The sequence below is a fragment of the Eublepharis macularius genome, chromosome 4 (assembly GCF_028583425.1).
Source record: "Eublepharis macularius isolate TG4126 chromosome 4, MPM_Emac_v1.0, whole genome shotgun sequence".
In the NCBI taxonomy this organism is placed as follows: Eukaryota; Metazoa; Chordata; class Lepidosauria; order Squamata; family Eublepharidae; genus Eublepharis; species Eublepharis macularius.
Window position 1 is genome coordinate 35,132,897 of NC_072793.1, and position 21,480 is coordinate 35,154,376.

The following is a 21,480-nucleotide window of genomic DNA, read 5'->3' on the forward strand; positions in this document are numbered from 1 at the left end:
TACTGCATTATACCCCTCTGAGGTCCCTTCCTGCACCAAACCCTGCCATCTCCAGGCTCCACCCCCCAAATCTCCAGGAATTTCAAAGTCTAGAGCTGGCAACCCTAGCCTGGTACTATGACTGTTCTCTCATCTCCGTGCATTTACTTCATCCTGTCTGAAGAAACCTTCTGAGCTTTGTAATTTCATTGACAGATCCATATCTGACATTTAGATCACTCTCTGTCAACAGGAAGCATGGTGGATAAATGTTAAATTTATATGTAACAGGTATTTTTGGCAAGCTTCTTGAAAGTAGCTTTCAAGAACAGTTGGGGTAAAAGGAAATTTCCTGCATGTTGTTTAGCTGTATTTATTTACTATATGTATTGTCCATCTTTCTCACTGAGATTCAGAGCAGATCACATAGTGTAAATGGATACAATCAATATGAAGAGACATCTAATAGTAATAAACAGGGCTTTTTTTCAGCAGGAATGTGGGGGAACGGAGTTCCGGAACCTCTTGAAAATGGTCACATGGCTGGTGGCCCCGGTGCAGAGGGCAATCTAAACTCCCCTCTGTCTGGAGATCAGGGGGCGGGGCCACCGGCCATGTGACCATTTTCGCTGAGGGCAACCCACTGAGTTCCACCACCTCTTTTCCCAGAAAAAAAGCCCTGGTAATAAACATTGTACCAGGACTAGGATTACAAAGGTCTCAATAAGCACAGCATATTAGACATGGTAGAGTGTAGATACAATGCAGAAAAATGACATTACAAAAGAAGAAAAAAATGCAGCGACAACAGGATAATACGTGCGCCTAATTGTTTCTCCTCTCTTTTGTTTCCATGTATAGGATATTTGTGGTAGGAATTGGATTTTTCACTCTTTGCTTCTTAATGACATCGCTGGGCGGTCAGTTTTCAGCCAAAAGACTGGGAGACTCTCCATTCACCATCAGAACTGAAGGTAATTCCGTGTTCCATTTATCTCAGTGTGTCAGCTTGGTAGCCATGCATGTTTGCTATGTCATAGTCCTCTAATACCATATGGATTCAGAACTTGTTTAGTGTGCAGAATGTTTTGTGGTTATGTCTTCGGTACAACCACTGAGGCAGGTGGTGGAGAAAAAGCAAATGGCTGAAGCATTGCTTTCTTGAACCCTATCTTTATATGCTGTTATTATCTTCAGCTATCCCCACGTTTTCCTGTTGTGCGTGAAGGAAGGTTTGCTAGCCAAAGTCAAAGGCTCCATCTGTTGCTTTCCTAGATCTTGCACAATAATGTTGTTCTCTGGTATCTAAAGTGGTAACTAAGCATTTGCAGTGCAAAGCAAATAGTTACCAGTTGTGATTTAGCATGATCAACAGTCTATAGCAAGCTCATACGATATAAGTGATGTGTATGAATTGTGTTTTAACATTTTTCAATGTTTCTTTCATGGCCATCAATGGTTTCATATTCTGGAACTCAAAGGATAATTTCAAAGGTGGAGCCTATCTTCCGTTCACAAAAGTTCCTGATGCTAACATAGCTCTGATCCATTGAGGAAGAAACTGTGATGGAATTCTACTATTTTGCAGATTCTTCTAAAAAATATCATCAAATCAGGGAGGGAAAAAGCAAAACCACTGCTAAAGGAGGAACAGGTGTCTAGTAACATTCCCAGTCTCCAATGGAGAGTGCAATTGACTGATGCCATTTGTAAGCAGATGAGCTTCTATTAAGTGACGAGAGAAAACAAAATAGATGTGGACTGATGATACGGCTATTTGTGTTTGTGCAGCTAGAGAAAGAGAGACCACTACATAATAGGATCTTGAAGCATCAATTTGGGGGACTATTTGTCACTTCTTTTTTAAATAAGCATGCAGTACTAGAGAGAAGACAGAAAAGAAAGAATTTAAGTTACATTTAACTTAAAAAGAGGGAGGATGCAACCTGAAAGCAAATCGTTGCAAAGGTAAAATTGCCCGGAAGCCGTACGCAGGCTGTATTTTAATATGTCATGGTGGAGGTTCTGCATATTTTATCAGGAAGAATCAGTCTATCTGTGATTATTATGTACATAGGCAGGGTTGCCAAGCAGGAGCTTTCTCTAGAATAGACTAATGATTTAGCATTAATGTAACATGATTTCTTTCCCAGCCATTGTTAGATTTCAACCCTTCAGGCTCTTGGGGGAGAATAACATGGTCAGCCAGCACAAGTTGTACACGCAAAATGGAAGCACAGGCTGATTCCAGATGGCCCTCCCCATCCCGAAACGTCGCGCGTCGTCGCACGGAAAACGCGAAATATCGCGTTTTCTCGCGTGAGTTTTGCGCGACGTTGCGCAAAACTCGCGCGAGAAAACGCGGCATTTCACGCACGACGTTTCGGGACAGGGAGGGCCGTCTGGAATCGGCCAGAGTCATTTTAAGTTGCCTTCGTCATTCTTCATGCTTACCACATTACAAGCCTACTAAACAAAATGGTAACTCACTAGAAAAACTTATTAACCAAGTTGCCTTCCTCTCTTCTTTTTAAATTAAAATTTCAACTAATTAGACTTATGTGGGACATATTAGTTCATTTGCTTTGTAAAAAACTTAATAACTGCAATAATCTTAACAAGGTCACAAGGAATTTTAGAGGGGCCGTGCCTCAGGGGAAGGGCTGTGTGACTCAGTGGCAGAACATTTGCTTGGCATGCAGAAAGTCCCAAGTTAAAGGAATTTTACACTAGATGCTGTGAAAGACCTCTATGAGACACTGTAGATATTAGTGACCTTGATGGACCCTTAATCAGATTCATATAAGGCAGGTTCATGAGTTGATCCTGTAGTTTTTCATTCCAAATGATCACAAACAACATCCAGTTGCCAAAAGCAGATTGTTTTCTTACGTTCTTTCTCTGTTTCAGTCTTTTTGCTAATTTAATAATTAAAACAATATCACTTAACATTTATTAAGTAACTTTGTATAGATGGGAGTTCAGGCATTCCTAGTTTGGGGGAAATTACTATTCTAGGGCAATTCTGTATGTCCCAGCATAGCGCTATACTCATTGACCGAGAGCGTCTTCTTGGCACTATTTCTGACATCATCGCGCCACGATGCTGCTCTTGAGGTGCAATGACGTCAGAAATCGCACCAGAAAGACACCCTCATTGCGTGAGTATAGCGCTATGCCGGGACTTGCAGAATTGCCCCAGTTTCAAATAGATCCTTTCTTTTCCAGTCTTTAAATCAGTATCTGTTAAACATCTCAGCCAGTCAAAAAGTGGCAAAGAAGATATTTCATACCCTGTCATGTCTTTAATATATTCTAAAAATGATTTCCAATATTTCTTGATCTTGGAGCATTGCCACATGGCCTCTTCTCTCTTTCTTATAATGATGACCTTATATACAGAGTGACGTTGAAGCTATTTTTCACCACATATTTGATGGTGATAAAACATAAACCTCATGTGCCCCCATACAACTGCTTTGTCTATATGTTTTTACGCATTTAGCTTTGCAGATTGATTTCCTTCAGCCACTGTCATGCTCTCTTGTTTAGTTTTGGTGATTCAGAGAAAGCAGATATATTCAACCAGCTACAATACTACAGATTACAGCAGAGTACTAGGTGGGTATCCATGTTAGTCTGTATTAGCAAAATAAAACGGGAGGCCACTGTAGTTTAAGACTAACAAAAATTATTCAAGCATAAATTTCCTTGAGTCAGAGCTTACTTCAACTGATGAAGCAAGCTCTGAATCATGAAAGCTTATGCTATAAGAATCCAGGGTCGAATCCACACTTCCCTACCTTCTGCTTTTCATACGCAATAATTGGCTGGATTCTATCCCGCAATGTCCCAGTCTGTGTTCACATCCCCTCTTTTACTGTGCCAGCATTGTGCTATACTTCATTCACATCCCTGGGAGAATCGCGTGATACAGGGTGGGTTTAGATCCTCCTTCGCTGATGATGACATCATGTAGCCTTTTTAAAAAATTTAATGCAAGATTTTCGCTATATCGATTTTCTGCTCAGTTGCAATGGCGGGGCCACACTCCCATTGATGCCTGCGATTGGATAATGCTACTGCTCAAGTACAATTATAGAATAGCGATTTTTTGCTATACTGATAATTTTAATATTTAAAAAAAAAACCTGGAAAGAGTCAATCTTTGCAGGCACAGTCCGCTTATCAGAAATTACCTAGGCTCCCCTTCGGCAGTGAAACATTATTTACTGTAAAAAAAATGGCAACCCCCCCTTGATGCCTCCACGGGCTTTTTACAACACCACTTCCCCAACCGATTGTGGGTGATCTTCATGAACGGGATTGCTCAATAGCGCTAGGAATGCCCCCTTTAAAAAAAAATAAACAAGATGGGGGTGCGGGCATGCCTCGGACAGAGTTGGGAACATAAGAATTGCTTGGCAAAGAGGGATGGTGTTCCGGAAAGGCAAGAAACAAGAAAGTGGGGGTGGTTAAGAGGGGGCGGTCTCTTTGGGAATCGCTTCTGTTTGTTCACATCCATGGTGAGAACCGCGCAAGAGAAGCGTTTGAAAGCTTGACAGCCTTGTCTGAGGCACAGCGCAACAGATACGATAGGATGGCGGGATTGAACTAAGAGTATGTGAACAGCCCTCTGAGAAGCGCATAAATGGCGGGAAAATAGTGGCAAACTTGAGCCGTGTGGATTCGGCCCAGCAGAAAACAAGCCAAGAAGAAGCCTCCCCTCCACCACCTAACTTTTGTGAAGGTGCTAATGAGTTAAAATTCAAGATAGTTTCTTTACCATAAGAGTGGCAAAGGGGAAGGATTCTACCTGCCTTGTGTTACTTGGTGATCTGCTGGCACAGATGTATATTCAGAGTTCTTTCTTCATGCCTGTTCCATGCTGGTATTGTTACATATTGACTTAGCTTCTGTCTGAGCTAAGGCTCCTGAAGTCTTCATTTCTATTGGTTGTTTCCTGCTGGCAGCAACCAATCAGTGCTGTATAATAAAGACCAATCACTGTACTGTAAATAATTTACTTTGTATATAGTTAATGCAAACTAAGGATTCTAGTTATGTGTGCCTATTGGTAGTTGCTTGAAAAAGGGGTGTGGCTTGTGTGTATATAGTTGGCTCCTGCTGAGCCTGTGTCTGTCTATCTGCTTCCAGTTTCAATAAAGCTGTTTCAATGAGCTGAAATCTCAGTATTTAATAGGTATCACTGTCTCAACTTAGCTTTACTGGAAGGACTCACTTGCCCAATAATTCTGGAAAGCTCAGTTTTAATCATAGCAGTTCTGTCTTTAAATCCTAACCCAGTCTTTTCCTGATCTTTATGGGCTCTATAGAAATCAGAAACCTTTCTGAGACCCCTTTTACTGAAGGAGGAATTACATGTCAAGGAATGGTGTTACCTTCTTACGCAGTGTCACAAATGATGGGCCACTTTCTCTGTGTTTGTGTGTTGGAAGGGAAGTTAATGGCTTACATAAAAAGTATGCATGAAGAACTGGGTCACAGGACTGCCCCTTGTTTAATTCATTCTATGACTTTTTGTTACCAGGATGTGAATTTATTGTATGTGGCCATAGGCCTTCACAATCTGAAATCATTAATTAAAAAACAGCAAAAAGATACAAGAATACAGATATAGTTACATAGATATAAATAAAATTACTATAAAATGCATTTTACCTAAAATATAAACATTAAACAACATTAAAACCGAATGGTTTCTAATCTATGTCAGGTGTTTACTCTCCTGGCTACCACATTTGCCCTTATTTTCCTAGCAGCCAGGGCATAGAGGGCCATCCTATTCGAAATAAAAGGGTCTATCTGAAAGAATAAAATTTAATTTATCAAAGTCAGTCAGAAGATGGAGACCAGATAAAATATTTGCGAGAAATTTTCCCCTTGGTTCCTAGTATAAGGAACAATTTAAAACATAGTGTGGTAAGTCCTCAATTGAGGTTCGACAGATACATATCCGCTGATCAATGGGTTTTTTTGGGAATCGCCTGAGTAGCATCTCAGTTGGCATGGACTGGAAGCGTAATGACGTAAATGCTACCCTAAGCTTATAGACTGTGATATCAGTCAGATAACGTGCTCTAATGTGGTCTTTTTTGATGGTTTTGTTCCATGGGGCAAATTTTGTTTTACTGGTTAAAAAATTGTCAATTAGGGCCATTCTGTGAATTGAGATCATTATAAAATGCATTTCCTCAGCCCCTGCCAAACAGTGATGACGAGCAGGGGAAGGAATAGAAGGAAAAGGCACAACTCTAAAGCAAATGCTCTCTCCCTGTGCAAGGGGCCTGATTCCTAGTTGTTGTAGAAGCAAAGTAGACACCTGGAGGAGGCTTTTATGTTCAAATTCGCCCCCAACGTCCCCTCCTTCTATAGACTATAGCAAAAGAATGCTGGGCAGTTTCTGTTTAAAGATTTTCCTGCTGCTGCATCTGTGAAGTTCAGGGGCAGCTGTGAGGGGCGGTTGAAGGCTGCACGTTTACTTCCTCAAGGAAGTCTGCCCAAAGGTAAGTTTGTAACTATTGCTGTACAGTAGAAATGCATCTAAGGATCTTATATTTATTTTGTAAAAAAGATTTCATGTATGAGGTCTATGGAAATTGGTACGGAGTACAGAGAATAATAATAATAATATTTATATAATGTTTCAGAGTGCTCAAAGTACTTTATTGGTATACATTAAATGAACAAGTTAAAAGTTGTGTAATATAGGTTACTTGGGGAAATTTAGTTAAGTGATAATCAGGCTGACTGCCAGGGCTTTTTTTCAGCAGGAATGCAGTGGAACGGATTTCCAGAACCTCTTGAAAACGGTCACATGGCTGGTGGCCCCACCCCCTGATCTCCAGAAAGAGGGGTGTTTAGATTGCCCTCCGCGCCGCTGGAGTGGCGTGGAGGGCAATCTAAACTCCACTCTGTCTGGAGATCAGGGGGCGGGGCCACCAGCCATGTGACCGTTTTCGCCGAGGGCAACCCACTGAGTTCCACCACCTCTTTTCCCAGAAAAAAAGCCCTGCTGACTGCATATTAGATTCTTCATACAGTCTTTGTTGCTTTGAATCTTTAATGTAAGTGGACATCTCTTCTTCATCTTTTTGGGGAGTTGGCAGCCCCAAAGAAATGTTATAGCTTGGCCTTAGGCTAACTTAATTTACAAAAATGTAAATACACAAGAGATAATATGAAATCTGGTGTGATAATGCAAGTGTGGTAATGACTATCAGTTGTCATTTGCTAGAATAGCTTTTGAGAAATACATTACAAGGGGAAGTTTCAGTGAAGAGCTTTTGTCTGGCATTCAGAGGTTATCCAAATCTCTGCACCACGCATGCACCCGCGCCTGCACACACTCACACCCATATGAAAACTGTTCAACTCATGGTGTTGATCTCATGCACCACTATAACTGTTGTAGTAATTGGCCCCCATCAACTCCAAACCTCACCAACTTCCACTGCTTAATACTGTTGTTTTTATAGCCAATTAATATTGCTAATTTTTATAGTTTTTATGATTTTACTGGTTTGTTTTACTTTGTGAGCTGTCCTGAGTAGGTCTCTAGAGAGGTGGCATATAAATATTCTAAAATAGATATGTTTGGGCTATGATTCCTGCTAGCTGACCAGTTTCTAACTATATGTTCTCCCGATATTAAGAACATAAAGAAAAGCCTGCTGGATCAAACCAGTGGACCTTCTAGTTGAATGAATTTATTTGCGATCAGAGACCATAACAATGAAAAGGACCTTCTAGTTCAGCATCCTATTTCACACAGTGGCCAACTAGTTCCCCAGGAGGGCCATATCTAGGGGGGTCACAGACCACCAAACAGGGCATGGCAGCCTAGGCCTTCTCCTGATGCTGTCTTCTAGCGCTTGTATTCAGAGGTTTACTGCCTCTGAATATGGAGATTGCCTTTAGTGCCCACGACCAGTGTCCATTGAGGGACATTGCCTCAGGATCACCAGCCCCCCCACTCTGAGTGGGGGATGCCTTTGCCCCACCATCACTCACCCAGTTGGTGAGAGGAAATAGGGGAGGGTGACTGGGGATGCAGGCATGCAGGTCATTACCAGTGCAGCCTAGAAGTGATGGGTTATGGCAGGGTCAATTCAGTAAAAATCATCCCCAAAATGTTGTTTGGAGCCAATTTTTACTGAATTGTTCTGGGCGCAACCCTTTGCTTCTAGGTTGCACCAGAAATGATGTTCTCAGTAAGGGACACAGGTGCAAGCACCTGTGCTTGCATGTGCACGCGGGACCCCCAGCACCTGCAACCCCCCCCCCCCCAGTTTGAGGTTGGGAGGACCTGGCAACCGTGCCTCTCCTCCATGAATCTGTCTAATCCCTTTTAAAGCCAGTTTTCCGGGCAGTTAGTATTGCACTCAGGCTGGGTTCTATTAGTAAAAAAGGGATGGATGGCTGATCTCTATGCTGTATCCTCATACCTAAGAATGCATATTTCAGTTGCAGAAGTGCATCCAGTAGGACGGCAATTTGTGCTGACCCACCCAGAGCACTGTTTCATGTCACCTAAGAATTTTTCTAATACAGACAATTCATGGTGACAATTTCTGTTTTAAGAATGGAATCTTTTTTCCCTGTGATAAATTTCTGGTTAAAAGAAAGCTCCCCAGCTACTTTAAGAATAGCAAGGGGATTAAAGCACCGGGGGCGGGGGGTGACTCTTTCCCCATCCAAGCTGTTCAAGGAATGAACTCACCTAGGCATGGTTTCACTGCTGCTACCCCCTCCTTGCTTGGCTATGGAGTGTCCTACCGGAAAACGTAGCTCCTCCTAGGAAGGAAGGCTGGTGAGACCCCTTTTGTGTTGGTAACAGCCAATCTAGCACATTGTTTTTCCCCATCCTGATAAAGGAGCGAATGAACCCAATGAAAATTTTCCATTTCTGGAATTGTGTTTGGCAAAACACAAAACGACAAAACTTTTGCAACTTTTTTGTGTTACAAAATTCACACTTCATCATAATCAGCTATACTATTGGAAAATATTTTCTACAGTGGTGTCAAAGCAGTAGGATACTAGTGTACTGTACTTAGAGTCCTGTAAATGCAAGAATCATTGGCTACAAAGTCAGTTGATGCACTCATGGTGGTTCAAGAACTGATGGTTGTGCTTGCTGATGAATGCCTACATTAATTCTTGACCCTTTCCTTCCAGGCCTGCAAAGCAGGGCAATATTTGCTCCTTGGTTGCTAGGGATACAAATAGGTCTGAGGTGAATGCCAAAGCGCACGGCATTGGAAATGAGTGGCATTACATTATGCAGTTCTTGGGGAGAAAGGGCACTTTGGGGGAAGTGGTCTGTTTCCGAGAAGAAACACTCCAGTTTCTTCTGTTACAGCTTGTTTCGATTGTCTGACCAGTTTCCAGTATTGCAACTATTTTTTGTTCCAGGCATTCTAGATTCACTGCTTGGCTGTCTTGCTTGGCTTTCTAGTGTAGGTGTTACAAATCTTTAATAACTGTTTTATCTGAGCACCTACAGGTTTAATCAGGGCAGTCAATCATCAAATCACAAAGCAGGGTGTTTAAATTCTGCTGTGAAATAGTCATAATGTTGTGTGCCTTTCAGAACCGCACATGGATGGAAAATGTGGTCACACAATGGGAAACTAAGTGCTGAGTGCTTTCAGAAAGCCTGGGGTGTGATTCTGAATTACACGGTGCGGCTTGCAAACTGACACAAGTTTGCTGCTTCAATCCTGGTTTTTACAAAGGTCTAGGAAAGATCTGAATCTGATCTTCTAGCAAATTACCTACATTTTCTTAATGATGCGTTTCAGTTAGAATGCAGGGGAGAAAACTAAACAAAGAAATGACGGATAGTTAAAAGACCACACAACATGGGCATAATAGTAGAAACGGATGCAGATTTGCTTTCATCACCAATGAGCCTCCAGAGGAACATCTGAGAAATAAATTGATATTCCACGGCTGAAGAAATCTACAGAGATGTAGCAATGGTTGTTTCTTAATTTCTGGAAATGTAAGCTTTGGAAAATGCAACTTCAGACATGGACCAGGATGTTTTGATGCCCGAGGTAGAAAATCCAAATGGTACAAGTAGAAACCTGCCTCCCTGACTGCACCTATGGGTATTGTTGGCTCTTGTCAGTATTATGTGCTGTAGCATTCCCAGCTGTTCACCTCCCAACCCACTTTCACTTCTATTCCCACACTCTGTCCATCTGTCACTGCCCATTTCTCTCTTCCAAGAAAGTGACATGACAGTAACTTGAGACTTCTTTCTCTGACTCAACCTATGCAGTTCCTTTACTAATGTATTACATAAAGCAGGTCAGGTCATGTATTTTGAACTCTGAACTATTGCTTAAGAAATTGGATTTATATCATCACTCTTCCTCAGTTCTTAGAGGAGTGAAAGAGCAAAACAGGTGCTAGAATCCACCCCACCCCACCCCACAATTTTCCTGGCACTCTAAGTTCCCTTGACAATATGCATCTCTCCATGCATCTGACAAAGAGAACTGCGGTCCTCGAAAGTTTATGTTACAATAAAGTCGGTTAGTCCTAAAGGTGCTACTGGACTCTACTATTTGGCAACTACAGACTAACATGGCTAACTTCTTTGGATCCTTGACAATATGAGCACAATGGGCTGTAGCACGAGGAGCTGGGAATTTTATGCAATTGGAGTCACAATGGAAGTTGTAAGTATCTAATTTGCTTTAAATATTAGAATGAAATAAAAAGGAAAAAGAAAACCTGAGGATGCTCCTGTGGATGATACATGCAATGCTATCTTGGAAAACCAGATGCAAAGGAGGAAATGGCTCCTGTACTTTGAACAACTGTGCAGAAGAGAGAATTTTGTTGTATTCAGCTTTTCTTCCCACTACAGGGCAAGTTGCCCCTAACAAAACCCCCTCACTTCTACAACTACAAAAGTCCTCCTTTGCATCTGGGGTAATCGGAAGATTTTTTTTTCATGAGCCCATGCTTAATATGGCATTTTTGCTGATCAGCTACTCAATGCAAATCAGCTGCTTAGTGCTAAATGGCATTATTATTATACCGAGACAACCCTGGATGTCTTGTGTGAGCAAAACTCATTACTTCCTGCTAAACAGGGCATATAAGATGTCGACTTTCCTTGTAAAAATAACAAAGGCTGGATTCAACTGGAGACAGATCATTTGTTGCTGTTAAAATGCTTCTCAATAATGTGCTAAGCATTAGATACTTTTGTGTGGCGATAAAAGCTCCAAGCAGTATATGAATCTTCAGTGCCCCGAGCAATATTTCATCCTAACCCTCCCTTCTGACACACACTAATGATAGGGCCTTGTTTTGAAATAGTCACCTAAAGGATGTTTTGCCATTTCAAAACACACAAAGTTTTCCATCTAAGGGCCTTGAACTAGAAATGACTTGGGAGCTTGGGATCTCTCATACTTTTAGTTTTTGAAGATGGGGGAAGTGGTTCTGGGAAGAAGGGTTTTTAACCCTTCCTTTCCTTACAATTTCCTATATATAAATCATCCTCTTACCCTCCTGGCTACAATTAGCTCCGCTAGAGAAAAAAAGACAGGTGCAGCATTTGTATCTGACTCTCCCCCCCCCCTGCTGTGAAGCTAATTCCAGCTTTGGTAGTGGGGAGACTATTTACATGTGGCAAATGGTACAGAAGGCAAGAATTATTTAAAAACCATTCCTTCCCAATGCTACTTCCTTCATCTTCAGAGGCAGGAAGCTCCTAATCACTGGATAACCCCATTCCATATTTAGTTTTAGTTCTTTACTAGTGTGGTAGCCCATCCTCCTGGAAAAGATGGGGTTGGTATAACTTGAAGAAGGGGAAGCCTTTGAGTGCCTTATTCTTGAGGTGACACTTCCATCATTGCAGGGGTTCCCAGCGTGGTGCCCACTGGCACCATTGCACATGCCAACCTCTTTTCTGGTGCCCACCAAGTGTTTTTAGAAAGTGAGTGAGGCCAGGTGGGGCTTTTGCCAAGTATGGCTTCTGATTGACTATTGGAGATTTGATTGGCTGTGCAGATTTTTTAAAAAAAACACTACTTTGGCATAAGCTGCTTCCACAGCCCAAGGATCTTCATTGTGTGAAATGTAAATTGTATCTGTATTATTTGATATTGTTGTGACCCGCCCTGAGCCTGCTTGCAGGGCAGGTGGCTATAAATGGAATAAATGAAATGAAATGAAAGCAGCATCCATTTTGTTGCTGGCTCTGCCTCTTGGCATTTTGTGGCAGCCATTTTGTTGCTGCTCCCACTGTCAGACTGTGGCTTAATAAAAGTTGCAATCCAGACTATCTCTTGCAATTAGACATGAGTCTATTGGTTTCAAAAGATTTTACTGAATATAAACAACCATTATAGTCCACTGGCCAAGATGCAATATCTTAGCTGGCACACGTGTATTGTTACGAATGAAGGTAAAAGTTAAGGTACAGAGTAGCATAGCCCATCAATTCCCATCCTCCCCCCACAGTTCTCAAAACAAACGGCTTGAAGCTGAGAGAGTGAAACTTTCCCAAGGCTGGAAAGACTGTAGTCAAAACTTTCCTCTTCTTTGAGATAACTGTTACTGGACTGCTTGTCACCTGCAAAAGAAGAGCTTAAAACACTGACAGGATTAAAATGGAGTCTCTCTGGTTAGATCACACAAGGAACTTATGTCAGACCTGACACCCACCACATTGTGTCAGAGCTCCAATGTGCCCTTACAGGCTAAAAAAGGTTGGGGATCCCTGCATCATTGCTTTAGGAAATATCATGAGAAATACTCCATGGCCAAGGAGAGGAAGCACACAGCATTGCAAGAAGTATATATATATATATATATTTAAGTGCACAAAATGGTGGCATATTGCTGTAGCTTTTTCACCATTTTATTTTCAGAGAACGGTTTCCCTGTTTGAGGAAGCTCTTTGCATTTTCCAAGCAGGGCTGCTTCAACCTCCCAAATGACCAATGTGGCTACTTGGGGTAGGAGTCCAGCAAGGGCACTGACACAGCTTATGGTATTGTGGGGAGAAGGGACAGATTTAGCTTATGCCCAGTATGCTTGCTAGAGTGGTTCCAGTAGCAGCCAAGAGAAGGATAAGCTCCAGAGGCACTGTGCCCAGTTGTGGGTAGTGTGGGAGGAAGCAATAGGTATAGTCAGTGTCTGTTATTGCTTCTGAGACCATCCCCCCCTCCCAGGGCCAAGGTGCTGCTAGCACAGGTGAGGCTTGCTTTGAAACTGTGGCTGGTGTTGTACAGTACCTGCTCTGAGCAGCAAAAATACCCTGAACAGGACCGAAAATTGCTGTGTGCTCTAGAGGACAAGGTGTTCTATGACTGGTTCATGTGTGATAATGGCATCTATCTTGCTGTCATCTCAGAGTCAAGGGGGACCCGGCACATACCTGTAGGGCATCCTCGCTTGCATGTGAAGTGCATGTGTACTTGCAGCACAATGACATCACTTCTGGGAGTGACATCTTCACACAGGCCCGGGAGTGCTCATGGCTTCCTGCCAGGCCAATTTGGGCCTCCAAACGGGCAGAATTGGTGCAAAGCCCAGGAGCAGTCCCGGGGCCTGTGTGATGACATCATTCCTGGGAGTGACATTGTCACTGCACCAGGAGCATGCCACAGGAGGCCTGTTCCTACACCTCTTCCCCCACTGGCCAGGTGAGTGGTGGCGGGGAGAGGAGACTGGGAGTAGGGGATTCCCCACTCCCACTGGGGGACACGCAACCCTATGTGTGCCCGAGAATGTAACCATCACTCCTTTGGGGCTACACAGTCATGATGGGTAAGCTGTCATTCAGAAAGTCCTGTCCCCCACTACTGTTCTTCCCATTATGCAATAACTAATAAGTTTATAAGGAACTCCAAGGTTGTCTGGAACACAGTTTGAAACATCTGCTGTAAGGGAAAGAGTAGGGCTGCTTTTCTGGTGTTACTATGGTTCTGTACAGAGGAATAAACATGGAGATTATTGATACATAAAATGTGGGGTCATAGGTCCTGGCCGCTCCCCTGACCTCCATGCATTGATCAGCTCTTCTTCACAGAGACTACATGCATACCAGCTGTTACTACATAAAGCTTGTTCTGTCTCTCTGGGTTTTATACTTTGCATTTTTGCAGGGGACCAATTACAAAGAGAGGATCATCTTGGAAGTGAACATGGACTTTGTGTATAAAAGATGATTAATGGTTGATGACAGAACGAGTGGGCATGATACCTTCCTGCATTCACCACATGTAGTTTCCTGTGCTGGGCTGAGGTTTGAACTATGTGAATCTTTCATTGTGTAATAGAGCTGCAGAATGTCCAGCCTCTAAAGTAAGGATAAAGGTTTAATAACGGTGTGAGAAGTTAGGCCCCTTGTCACCATTCCTGTGACAGGCACCACCCACTAAGTGGCCATAACACTCACCTACAGCCTTCCAAATCATAACGGGTTGCATTTGGAGGAGGGATTGCATTTTTCCACTGACAAAACATTGAGATTAGAGATGGGCATGAACCTGAAAAAATCTGAACCATGTGGTTTGTGGTTCGTCATATTTCACAAACTACGAACTTCTACGAACTTGCCCCGATTTGCGAACCGGTTCATTTGGTTCATGGTTCATCACTTCAAGGGGCTGTAGAACGGCCCCCTTGACTGTCAGAGATGCCAAACTCATTGAGAGTCTTCAGCAGGCTCTCCTCCACCCACACTCCAAGTTTGGCGAAGATTGGATTTCAGATATCCGAGTCATAGACCCTCAAAGTGGCTGCCCCCAGGAAAGTTCCATTACATATACTTGCATTGGTTCCATTGAAATACAGTAGGAGAATCTCAAGCACAAGCTTCAAATAGCTCCCTCTGCAACTGAAAATCCAAGTAGTTCCTTCCTGTCTAACTACCTGCTGAAAATGGAAACCACTTGCCTGAGTATGTGTATGTGAGTGTGCTCTCATAGAGCAGAATGGGAGCTCTCTGGTTGGCAGCCAGAGATGCCTATCAAAGTTTTGAGGGCTAAGATTGGTGTTCTTAGGGCTGCAGAATGTCTGCAGACATCCAGCCCCTCCGTTACCAGGCTATCTGGAATAACAAACCAAATATGAACCTCCAAACTAGCCTTAAAAATTCATCGTGGTTCATGAAAACAGGGTCCCACGAACTGCTGGGTCGCAAACCATGAATCAGCCCGGTTTGTGCTGAACTTTGATTCATATTTTGGTTTGTGCCCATCTCTAATTGAGATTTCAGCAACTTTGTTTGTGTTCAAATATGGCCCAGCAGCTTTGAATGCTTCAGAATCTTTCCTATTTTGGAAACTCTTATTGAATCAACATAGAAAACAAAACTTAGAATATTTGTCTACAAATATTTGATGTCAGTCAATAAATATGATACACAGAGTCTCAGAGATGAATGGAAGAATGATCTAGAGTGTCGATTTCAGCCAAACCTATAGGATAATACCTGTTGCTGCTATGGGTTTAAAGCTGCAACTTGTTCAGCAAAAAATTATGCTTAGGGTATATTGAGATTTCAGCAATGTGAAAATGTAGTATCTCTACAACAGAAGTACTTCTTTATGCTTGGGGCCCTTGACCACTGCTGAATTACAGTTTTGAATTTATTGCACAGCACTGTAATAGCAAAGTACCAAAGTCCTTTTTAATAATAACAGCAACTATGTGTATATAACCACTCTTCTAGTCGGATTAGTGCCCCACTCAGAGTGGTGAACAAAGTCATTGCTATTATCCCCACAATACAGCTGAGGAGCTGAGACTGAGAGGAGTGGCTTACCCAAGCTCATTGCAGGGGTGGGATTCGAACCCGCAGTGTGCTGATTCTCAACCTAACTGCTTAACTACTATGCAGTGCATCTAAAAGATTGTAATTTCTGTTGTTTAGAAGAAAAATTGTCTTGATTATCTCTGTATTTTTTGTTGCATTGCTATTGGAGAAAGCTGTTTCAGGCTATAGCTTTATTTAGAATAAAAGCAATTTAATCTCTTAGTGACTGGGAAGAACTGCACGAGCAGGGATTGTGGTTGTTCAGAATAATCATTGGATTTTTAAAAAAATATTGATTTTAATAATACCTTAGAGGATTCATTGATTATGATTTATGAGGCTTCTATTCCAGAGTGCTCTCTAGCTTCACTAAGGTTATGCCCATATAAAGACCTGTTCATAAATTATGGCTGCTTACATTACTATGAAATATAAGTGTATGAATTTTGACAGCCTTTCCTGTAATGGAAACGCTAACATGTACCTGGAACTTTAGCTGACCACAGTTCAGTGAGTGCATGTTGACCTCTGGATGCATTTTTTTGCACACATACCTCTCCCCTTCAGTAGCCGTAGACAGGATTTGGGCAGTGCAGTGTGAAAACATTGAGTCTACAGACAGACACGAACTGAATTACGAACCAAAGTTTGGCATGAACCAGGCTAGTTTGAGGTTTGCGAACCAGTCATTCGTCAGAGCCCATTTCTGATGAACTATCATGAACTTTAGGTCAGTTCGTTTGGTTCATTTTTCGGTTTGTCACTGCAGACATCCTGGCACCGAACGATCACTTTCCTAGGCAATGGGGGGGAGGGGCTTTCTGCAGACCTACTGCTGCTCCAGAAGTGATGTTTTCATGAACCAAACAAACCGGTTCGTGAACTGGGGCAAGTTTGTGAAAGTTCGTGGTTCATGAAATGTGATGAACCACGAACCGCACGGTTTGAATTGTTCTTGGTTCGTACCCACCTCTAATTGAGACATATCTTCTCTAATGTGTGAAGTGTTCCTTTGTTTTGAGGTGTCTGTCCATGGATGCTTGTCTGATGTGGCTGCAGTGCACTTCTTCAATGACATAGAAGTTGCAGCAGCATGTTCCACTTATGCCCCCTCCTGAGGCACATATCTGCACACTAGTTTTAGAAAATGTTAGATGGGCATGTGCTGTACATTCAGGCTCCTATAGTCCACATAGGCTAAGGCGTTTCAGCTGCTTGGGTCCCTGACCAGTTCTTGGAACCCTTGCCAGGGCAAGGTCAACTGTGGTCTCAGGCTGGGGATGAATATGTATTAAAGGAAACATGTTTGTCCTGCTGTTTCCTCTTACCAGGAACTCAAAGCAGCTAACAGAAATAGTAAAAACTTACAGAAAAAGTACAAATATAAAAAGAAAACAGAAGGCAGGTTAATAATAGAAGAGCCCATCTGTACTTGCTACCTGTAAGTACCCTCAACTTTCCTCCTAAACAATTCAATTTTACAGTTTCCTAAGAGTGAAGATGCCATATTTCCTGTTGACTTTCCTCTGTAGGGGGCTGGTGACACAGGAGAGGGGCCGTTTCCACACGGCTTACCTTGTTTCAGAAAACAGCGAAATCTCGTGTGAAGACGCAGTTATTGCATCTTCTTGCGCGATAACAGCATCTTCTCATGCAATTTCGTGCGAGATTTCACTGTTTTCTGGAACAAGGTAAGCTGTGTGGAAATGGCCAGGGTGTTCTTGGTCCTGGTGCCAAAACTCTGGAACTCTTTCCCAAGGGAGATTCATCTGTTCCCTTTCCCAAAGGAGATTCATCTGTTGCCATTTTCTGCCAGTGGGTGAAGACTTGTTTTGTTTTGTTTGGTGTTTCCTCAGAGCCAAGCTGCAAGTGATGCCTGACACAGGTTGGACACTTGTCAGCTTCCCTCAAGTTTTGATGGGAAATGTAGGCATCCTGGTCTTGCAGCTGTAATGGAGAGCCAAGCTGTAAAACCAGGACGCCTACATTTCCCATCAAAACTTGAGGGAAGCTGACAAGTGTCCAACCTGTGTCAGGCGTCACTTGTAGCTTGGCTCTCAGTGATTCCTCCTTCATGCCCAATTTTTTATTTTAAATGTTTTACCGTACAATCCTATGAAGAGTTACTCCAGTCTAAGCCCATTGGTTTAAAATGTTTTAATTGTTTTTTGTATGTCTTTATAGGTTTTTCAACTCTGGTTTTAATTGTTGCAGTAATGTGTTGTTGTTGTTGTTTTGGTTTGTTTTAATCATTTTAAAATGTGATCGATCTTATTACAAGTGTTTTAGTTTGTTAGCTTCCTTAGTGGCCCTTATGAAGGCAGAATGGTAGGCTATCAATGTTGTTAAATAAATACATTTAAACTTTATCGGGCCATTATTTTCTATGGGTAGAAGACCTGGCCACTAGAGTCTGGAAGTTTAAAGGGCCAGTGTGCCGCAGACCAGCAGGGGGCCAGGATGCACTTCCTCCTCCTCCCTCCTTCCCTGCTGCTTCTGAGGTGCGTGTTCAGGAAGGGGAGCTTCTAAAAGGGTACTTTTAATTTCCTTCAGAAAGGGCTTGATTACCATTTTAACTAAATTGGAGGTATTGTGACAATCAGGGCTTTTTTTCTGGGAAAAGAGGTGGTGGAACTCAGGACCACACAATGACTTCACTTTGGTTCAGCTGGAACATGGGGGGAGTTTTTTAAAGTTTAAATCGCCCTCGGCGAAAATGGTCACATGGCCGGTGGCCCCACCCCGATCTCCAGACAGAGGGGAGTTTAGATTGCCCTCTGCGCCACTCATCGGCGCGGAAGGCAATCTCAACTCCCCTCTGTCTGGAGATCAGGGGGCGGGGCCACCAGCCATGTGACCATTTTCAAGAGGTTCCGGAACTCTGTTCCACCGCGTTCCTGCTGAAAAAAAGCCGTGGTTACAATATTTATTAAAATAGCAATTTTTGGAATGATGGCAGTACTCTCAATATTTAATAAAAACAATAATCATACCCTTCCCAATTTTCCAATAGGAATTAAAAATATTTTTTGAATTGCACGCCCCCTTTATATATCCATTAACTCCTGACTAAGAGGTCTGACCATGGTGAGTTACAGATAGGTAGCCAAGCCTCCTATTTCAGCTCATTAGCAAAGAGGATGCATTCCTCCTCAGGGCACCAGCTTACATGAAACATTCTTTCTCTTTCTCTGTGGAATGTGCAAGTCCAAGGCTTTGCACCATGCCCTACAATGTGCAGCGCGCTCACATGATGGCACAGCGTGAACCAGCCTAAGGCTCTAAGGCTGGTTTGGAGCACCACCTGTCTCTACATGCCTGAGGAAAGAGTCCCTGGAATAATGGATGGCTGCCTGAGTGGTGATGAAGGAGCCTTGGCTGTTGCCTGGGAAAGGTTATTGGGCAGAATTCTGTCAGTGACGCCAATTTCCATAATAGAATTTGGCCATCGGATCTGGCTCTTTGTTGCAGAAATTAGTTACAGTTATCATAGGGCTGGGGTTAAATGAAACGAACTGACGATCTTCCTGGGGGTTACCACTCTGGTAGCAGCTGGAGCCCTTTCAAAAACTAGATTCTACGAATTCTGGCTGCGTTGTCTGAAGGCCTCTGAATGGTCTGGGCCCATGAGACCTACTAGCCATTTAAGGAGGACAGAATTAGGAAACGTTTCATCATCAAACCTGTGTAGAGTGCGTTGAAGTTTGCAGTGGTTGTGGCTGTTTTGGAGAGCAAGGATGGTGTATTGGGGAATCACATGACAAGAGACTTGCCTCCTCAAGGGGCTTTACTCTTTTAACGAGGCAGCTGACTGAATTTATAGCACACAACAGCGTCTGAGATGTCATTTTGCAACCAAGCTGTTGCGTTCTGGCAATCCCACTGTGAAGTACTCAAGCATTTCTTCTGTTTGCCTTGGTTATTTAAGATTAGCATATTAGCTGTGATGTGGTTGCTGAATTGCATCTCAAAATGCCTTCCTAAGAAACTCTGCACTGCTTCTTTGCTACATGTGCTACCTCACCTTTTTCTGATGTGTTTGGGAGGGCTGTGGATCCAAAGTCTTAGTATTCCCTTCTGACTCCAAATTCTTTGAAAGTACTTATTGATACATTTCTTCATTCTCTTTAATTTTTCAGGGCAACATCAGGGGAAAACCTCAGTCTCTATGCCCTGTTGTTGGCCCTCTAGATTAACTGGTTGGCCACTATGGAGGCAGGATGTTGAACTAGATGGACCACTCATCTGGTTCAGCAAGGCTCTTCTTATGTTCTCCGCCTTCCCTATCTTGCAGCTGCAAGATAAGACACAGTGCTTTGACACATATGTTCAAGGTATAACTTTACTTTTAGCTTCTGGAAGCCAGTCAGTTTAGATCTTGCAGTACTTCAAAACGATTCTTGCATCTCCAGGGAAGCAGATTAATAATTGTAGAGCAGGTACTGTGACCACTTCTTTATGCATTCATCATGCGGGTTTGTTGCATATAGGGAAAAGATGGCCTTTTCAGACATTACAGTTGTGCATACCAGGAGCCTACCAGCCACATGTAGATATGTGTGGTTACTGTGTTGTGTAAACAGCAGCAATGTGTATATTTTACCATAATTGTGTGTGAACTGATCACTGGTTTTTGCAGGGGTTGCATTCATACATACCAGGGCTGTACATGCATGATACATTTATTTATTTACTAACTTCACTTATATCCTATCTTTCTCCCCAATTGAGACTCAGAGTGACTTAAATTGTTCTCCTCTCCTCCATTTTTATCCTCACTCCAGCCCTGTGAGGTGGGTTAGGCTGAGAGAGGCCCAAATTCACCCAGTGAGTTCAAGGCAGAGTGCAGATTCAAATCTGGCCCTCCCAGATCCAGGTCCAACACTCTAACCGCTATACAACACTCATGCTCATTGACCCTGTTCATGCAACATGGCAGCTGCATGTATCATGAGGACTGCAGGTAGCATGCACTCTTCGTACATGCACTTGGCTCCTGGTATGCATGATTATAATGTCTTAAAAGGGATTATCTGTCTTAGATCTTAGAGCCAAGCTACAAGTGACCCCTGACACAGGTTGGACACTTGTCAGCTTCCCTCAAGTTTTGATGGGAAATGTAGGCATCCTGGTCTCGCAGCTGGGCTCTCCGACTGCTGTCCAAAGGACTTTTCAACTGTCACTTGTGCAACATTCTGCCAAGCTGCCTACATTTCCCATCAAAACTTGAGGGAAGCTGACAAGTGTCCAACCTGTGTCAGGCGTCGCTTGTAGTTTGGCTCTTAGCTGGAGTCTGGAAATGTCCAAGCATGGATTCAGGGTGCACATGAGGGGGAGCTGCTGGTTTCTTCCCTATCTGGGCATCTATGATCCCTCTTGGATTTCTGCTCATAGGGACCTGACCTATGGTGGGCACAGGGGCATAGCACTTGGGGTCCAGGGAAATAATAAAGTCTTCATGAGTAAACAGTAATTTGAGTTGTGTCCAGGAGGCAGATCTCTAATGAAACCTACTCCCAGTAACCTGCTCCTCTCAGGAAACAGGCTATTTTATTCTGCCGTGCTTGTAATTTCTGAAAGGGCACCCAAGGACAGTTCCACATGCAGCCCATTCTGGCAGCTGAGTGCTGAGTTTCCTCTGCTATGAGGGATGGTTCCAAGGTCTAGATCGATAAAGCAGG

At 42.9% G+C, this 21,480-nt stretch overlaps 1 protein-coding gene across 2 annotated transcripts in view; it reads left to right on the forward strand.

Moving 5' to 3' along the window:
• The window catches only part of MGAT5B (alpha-1,6-mannosylglycoprotein 6-beta-N-acetylglucosaminyltransferase B), a 268,434-nt gene that overhangs the window by 16,279 nt on the left and 230,675 nt on the right, over window positions 1–21,480 (forward strand). For both annotated transcript variants that reach the window (XM_054978295.1, XM_054978294.1), the window contains exon 2: window positions 841–953. In XM_054978295.1, the coding sequence (XP_054834270.1) occupies window positions 841–953 (113 nt within the window). The remainder of the gene's footprint in view (window positions 1–840; window positions 954–21,480) is intronic.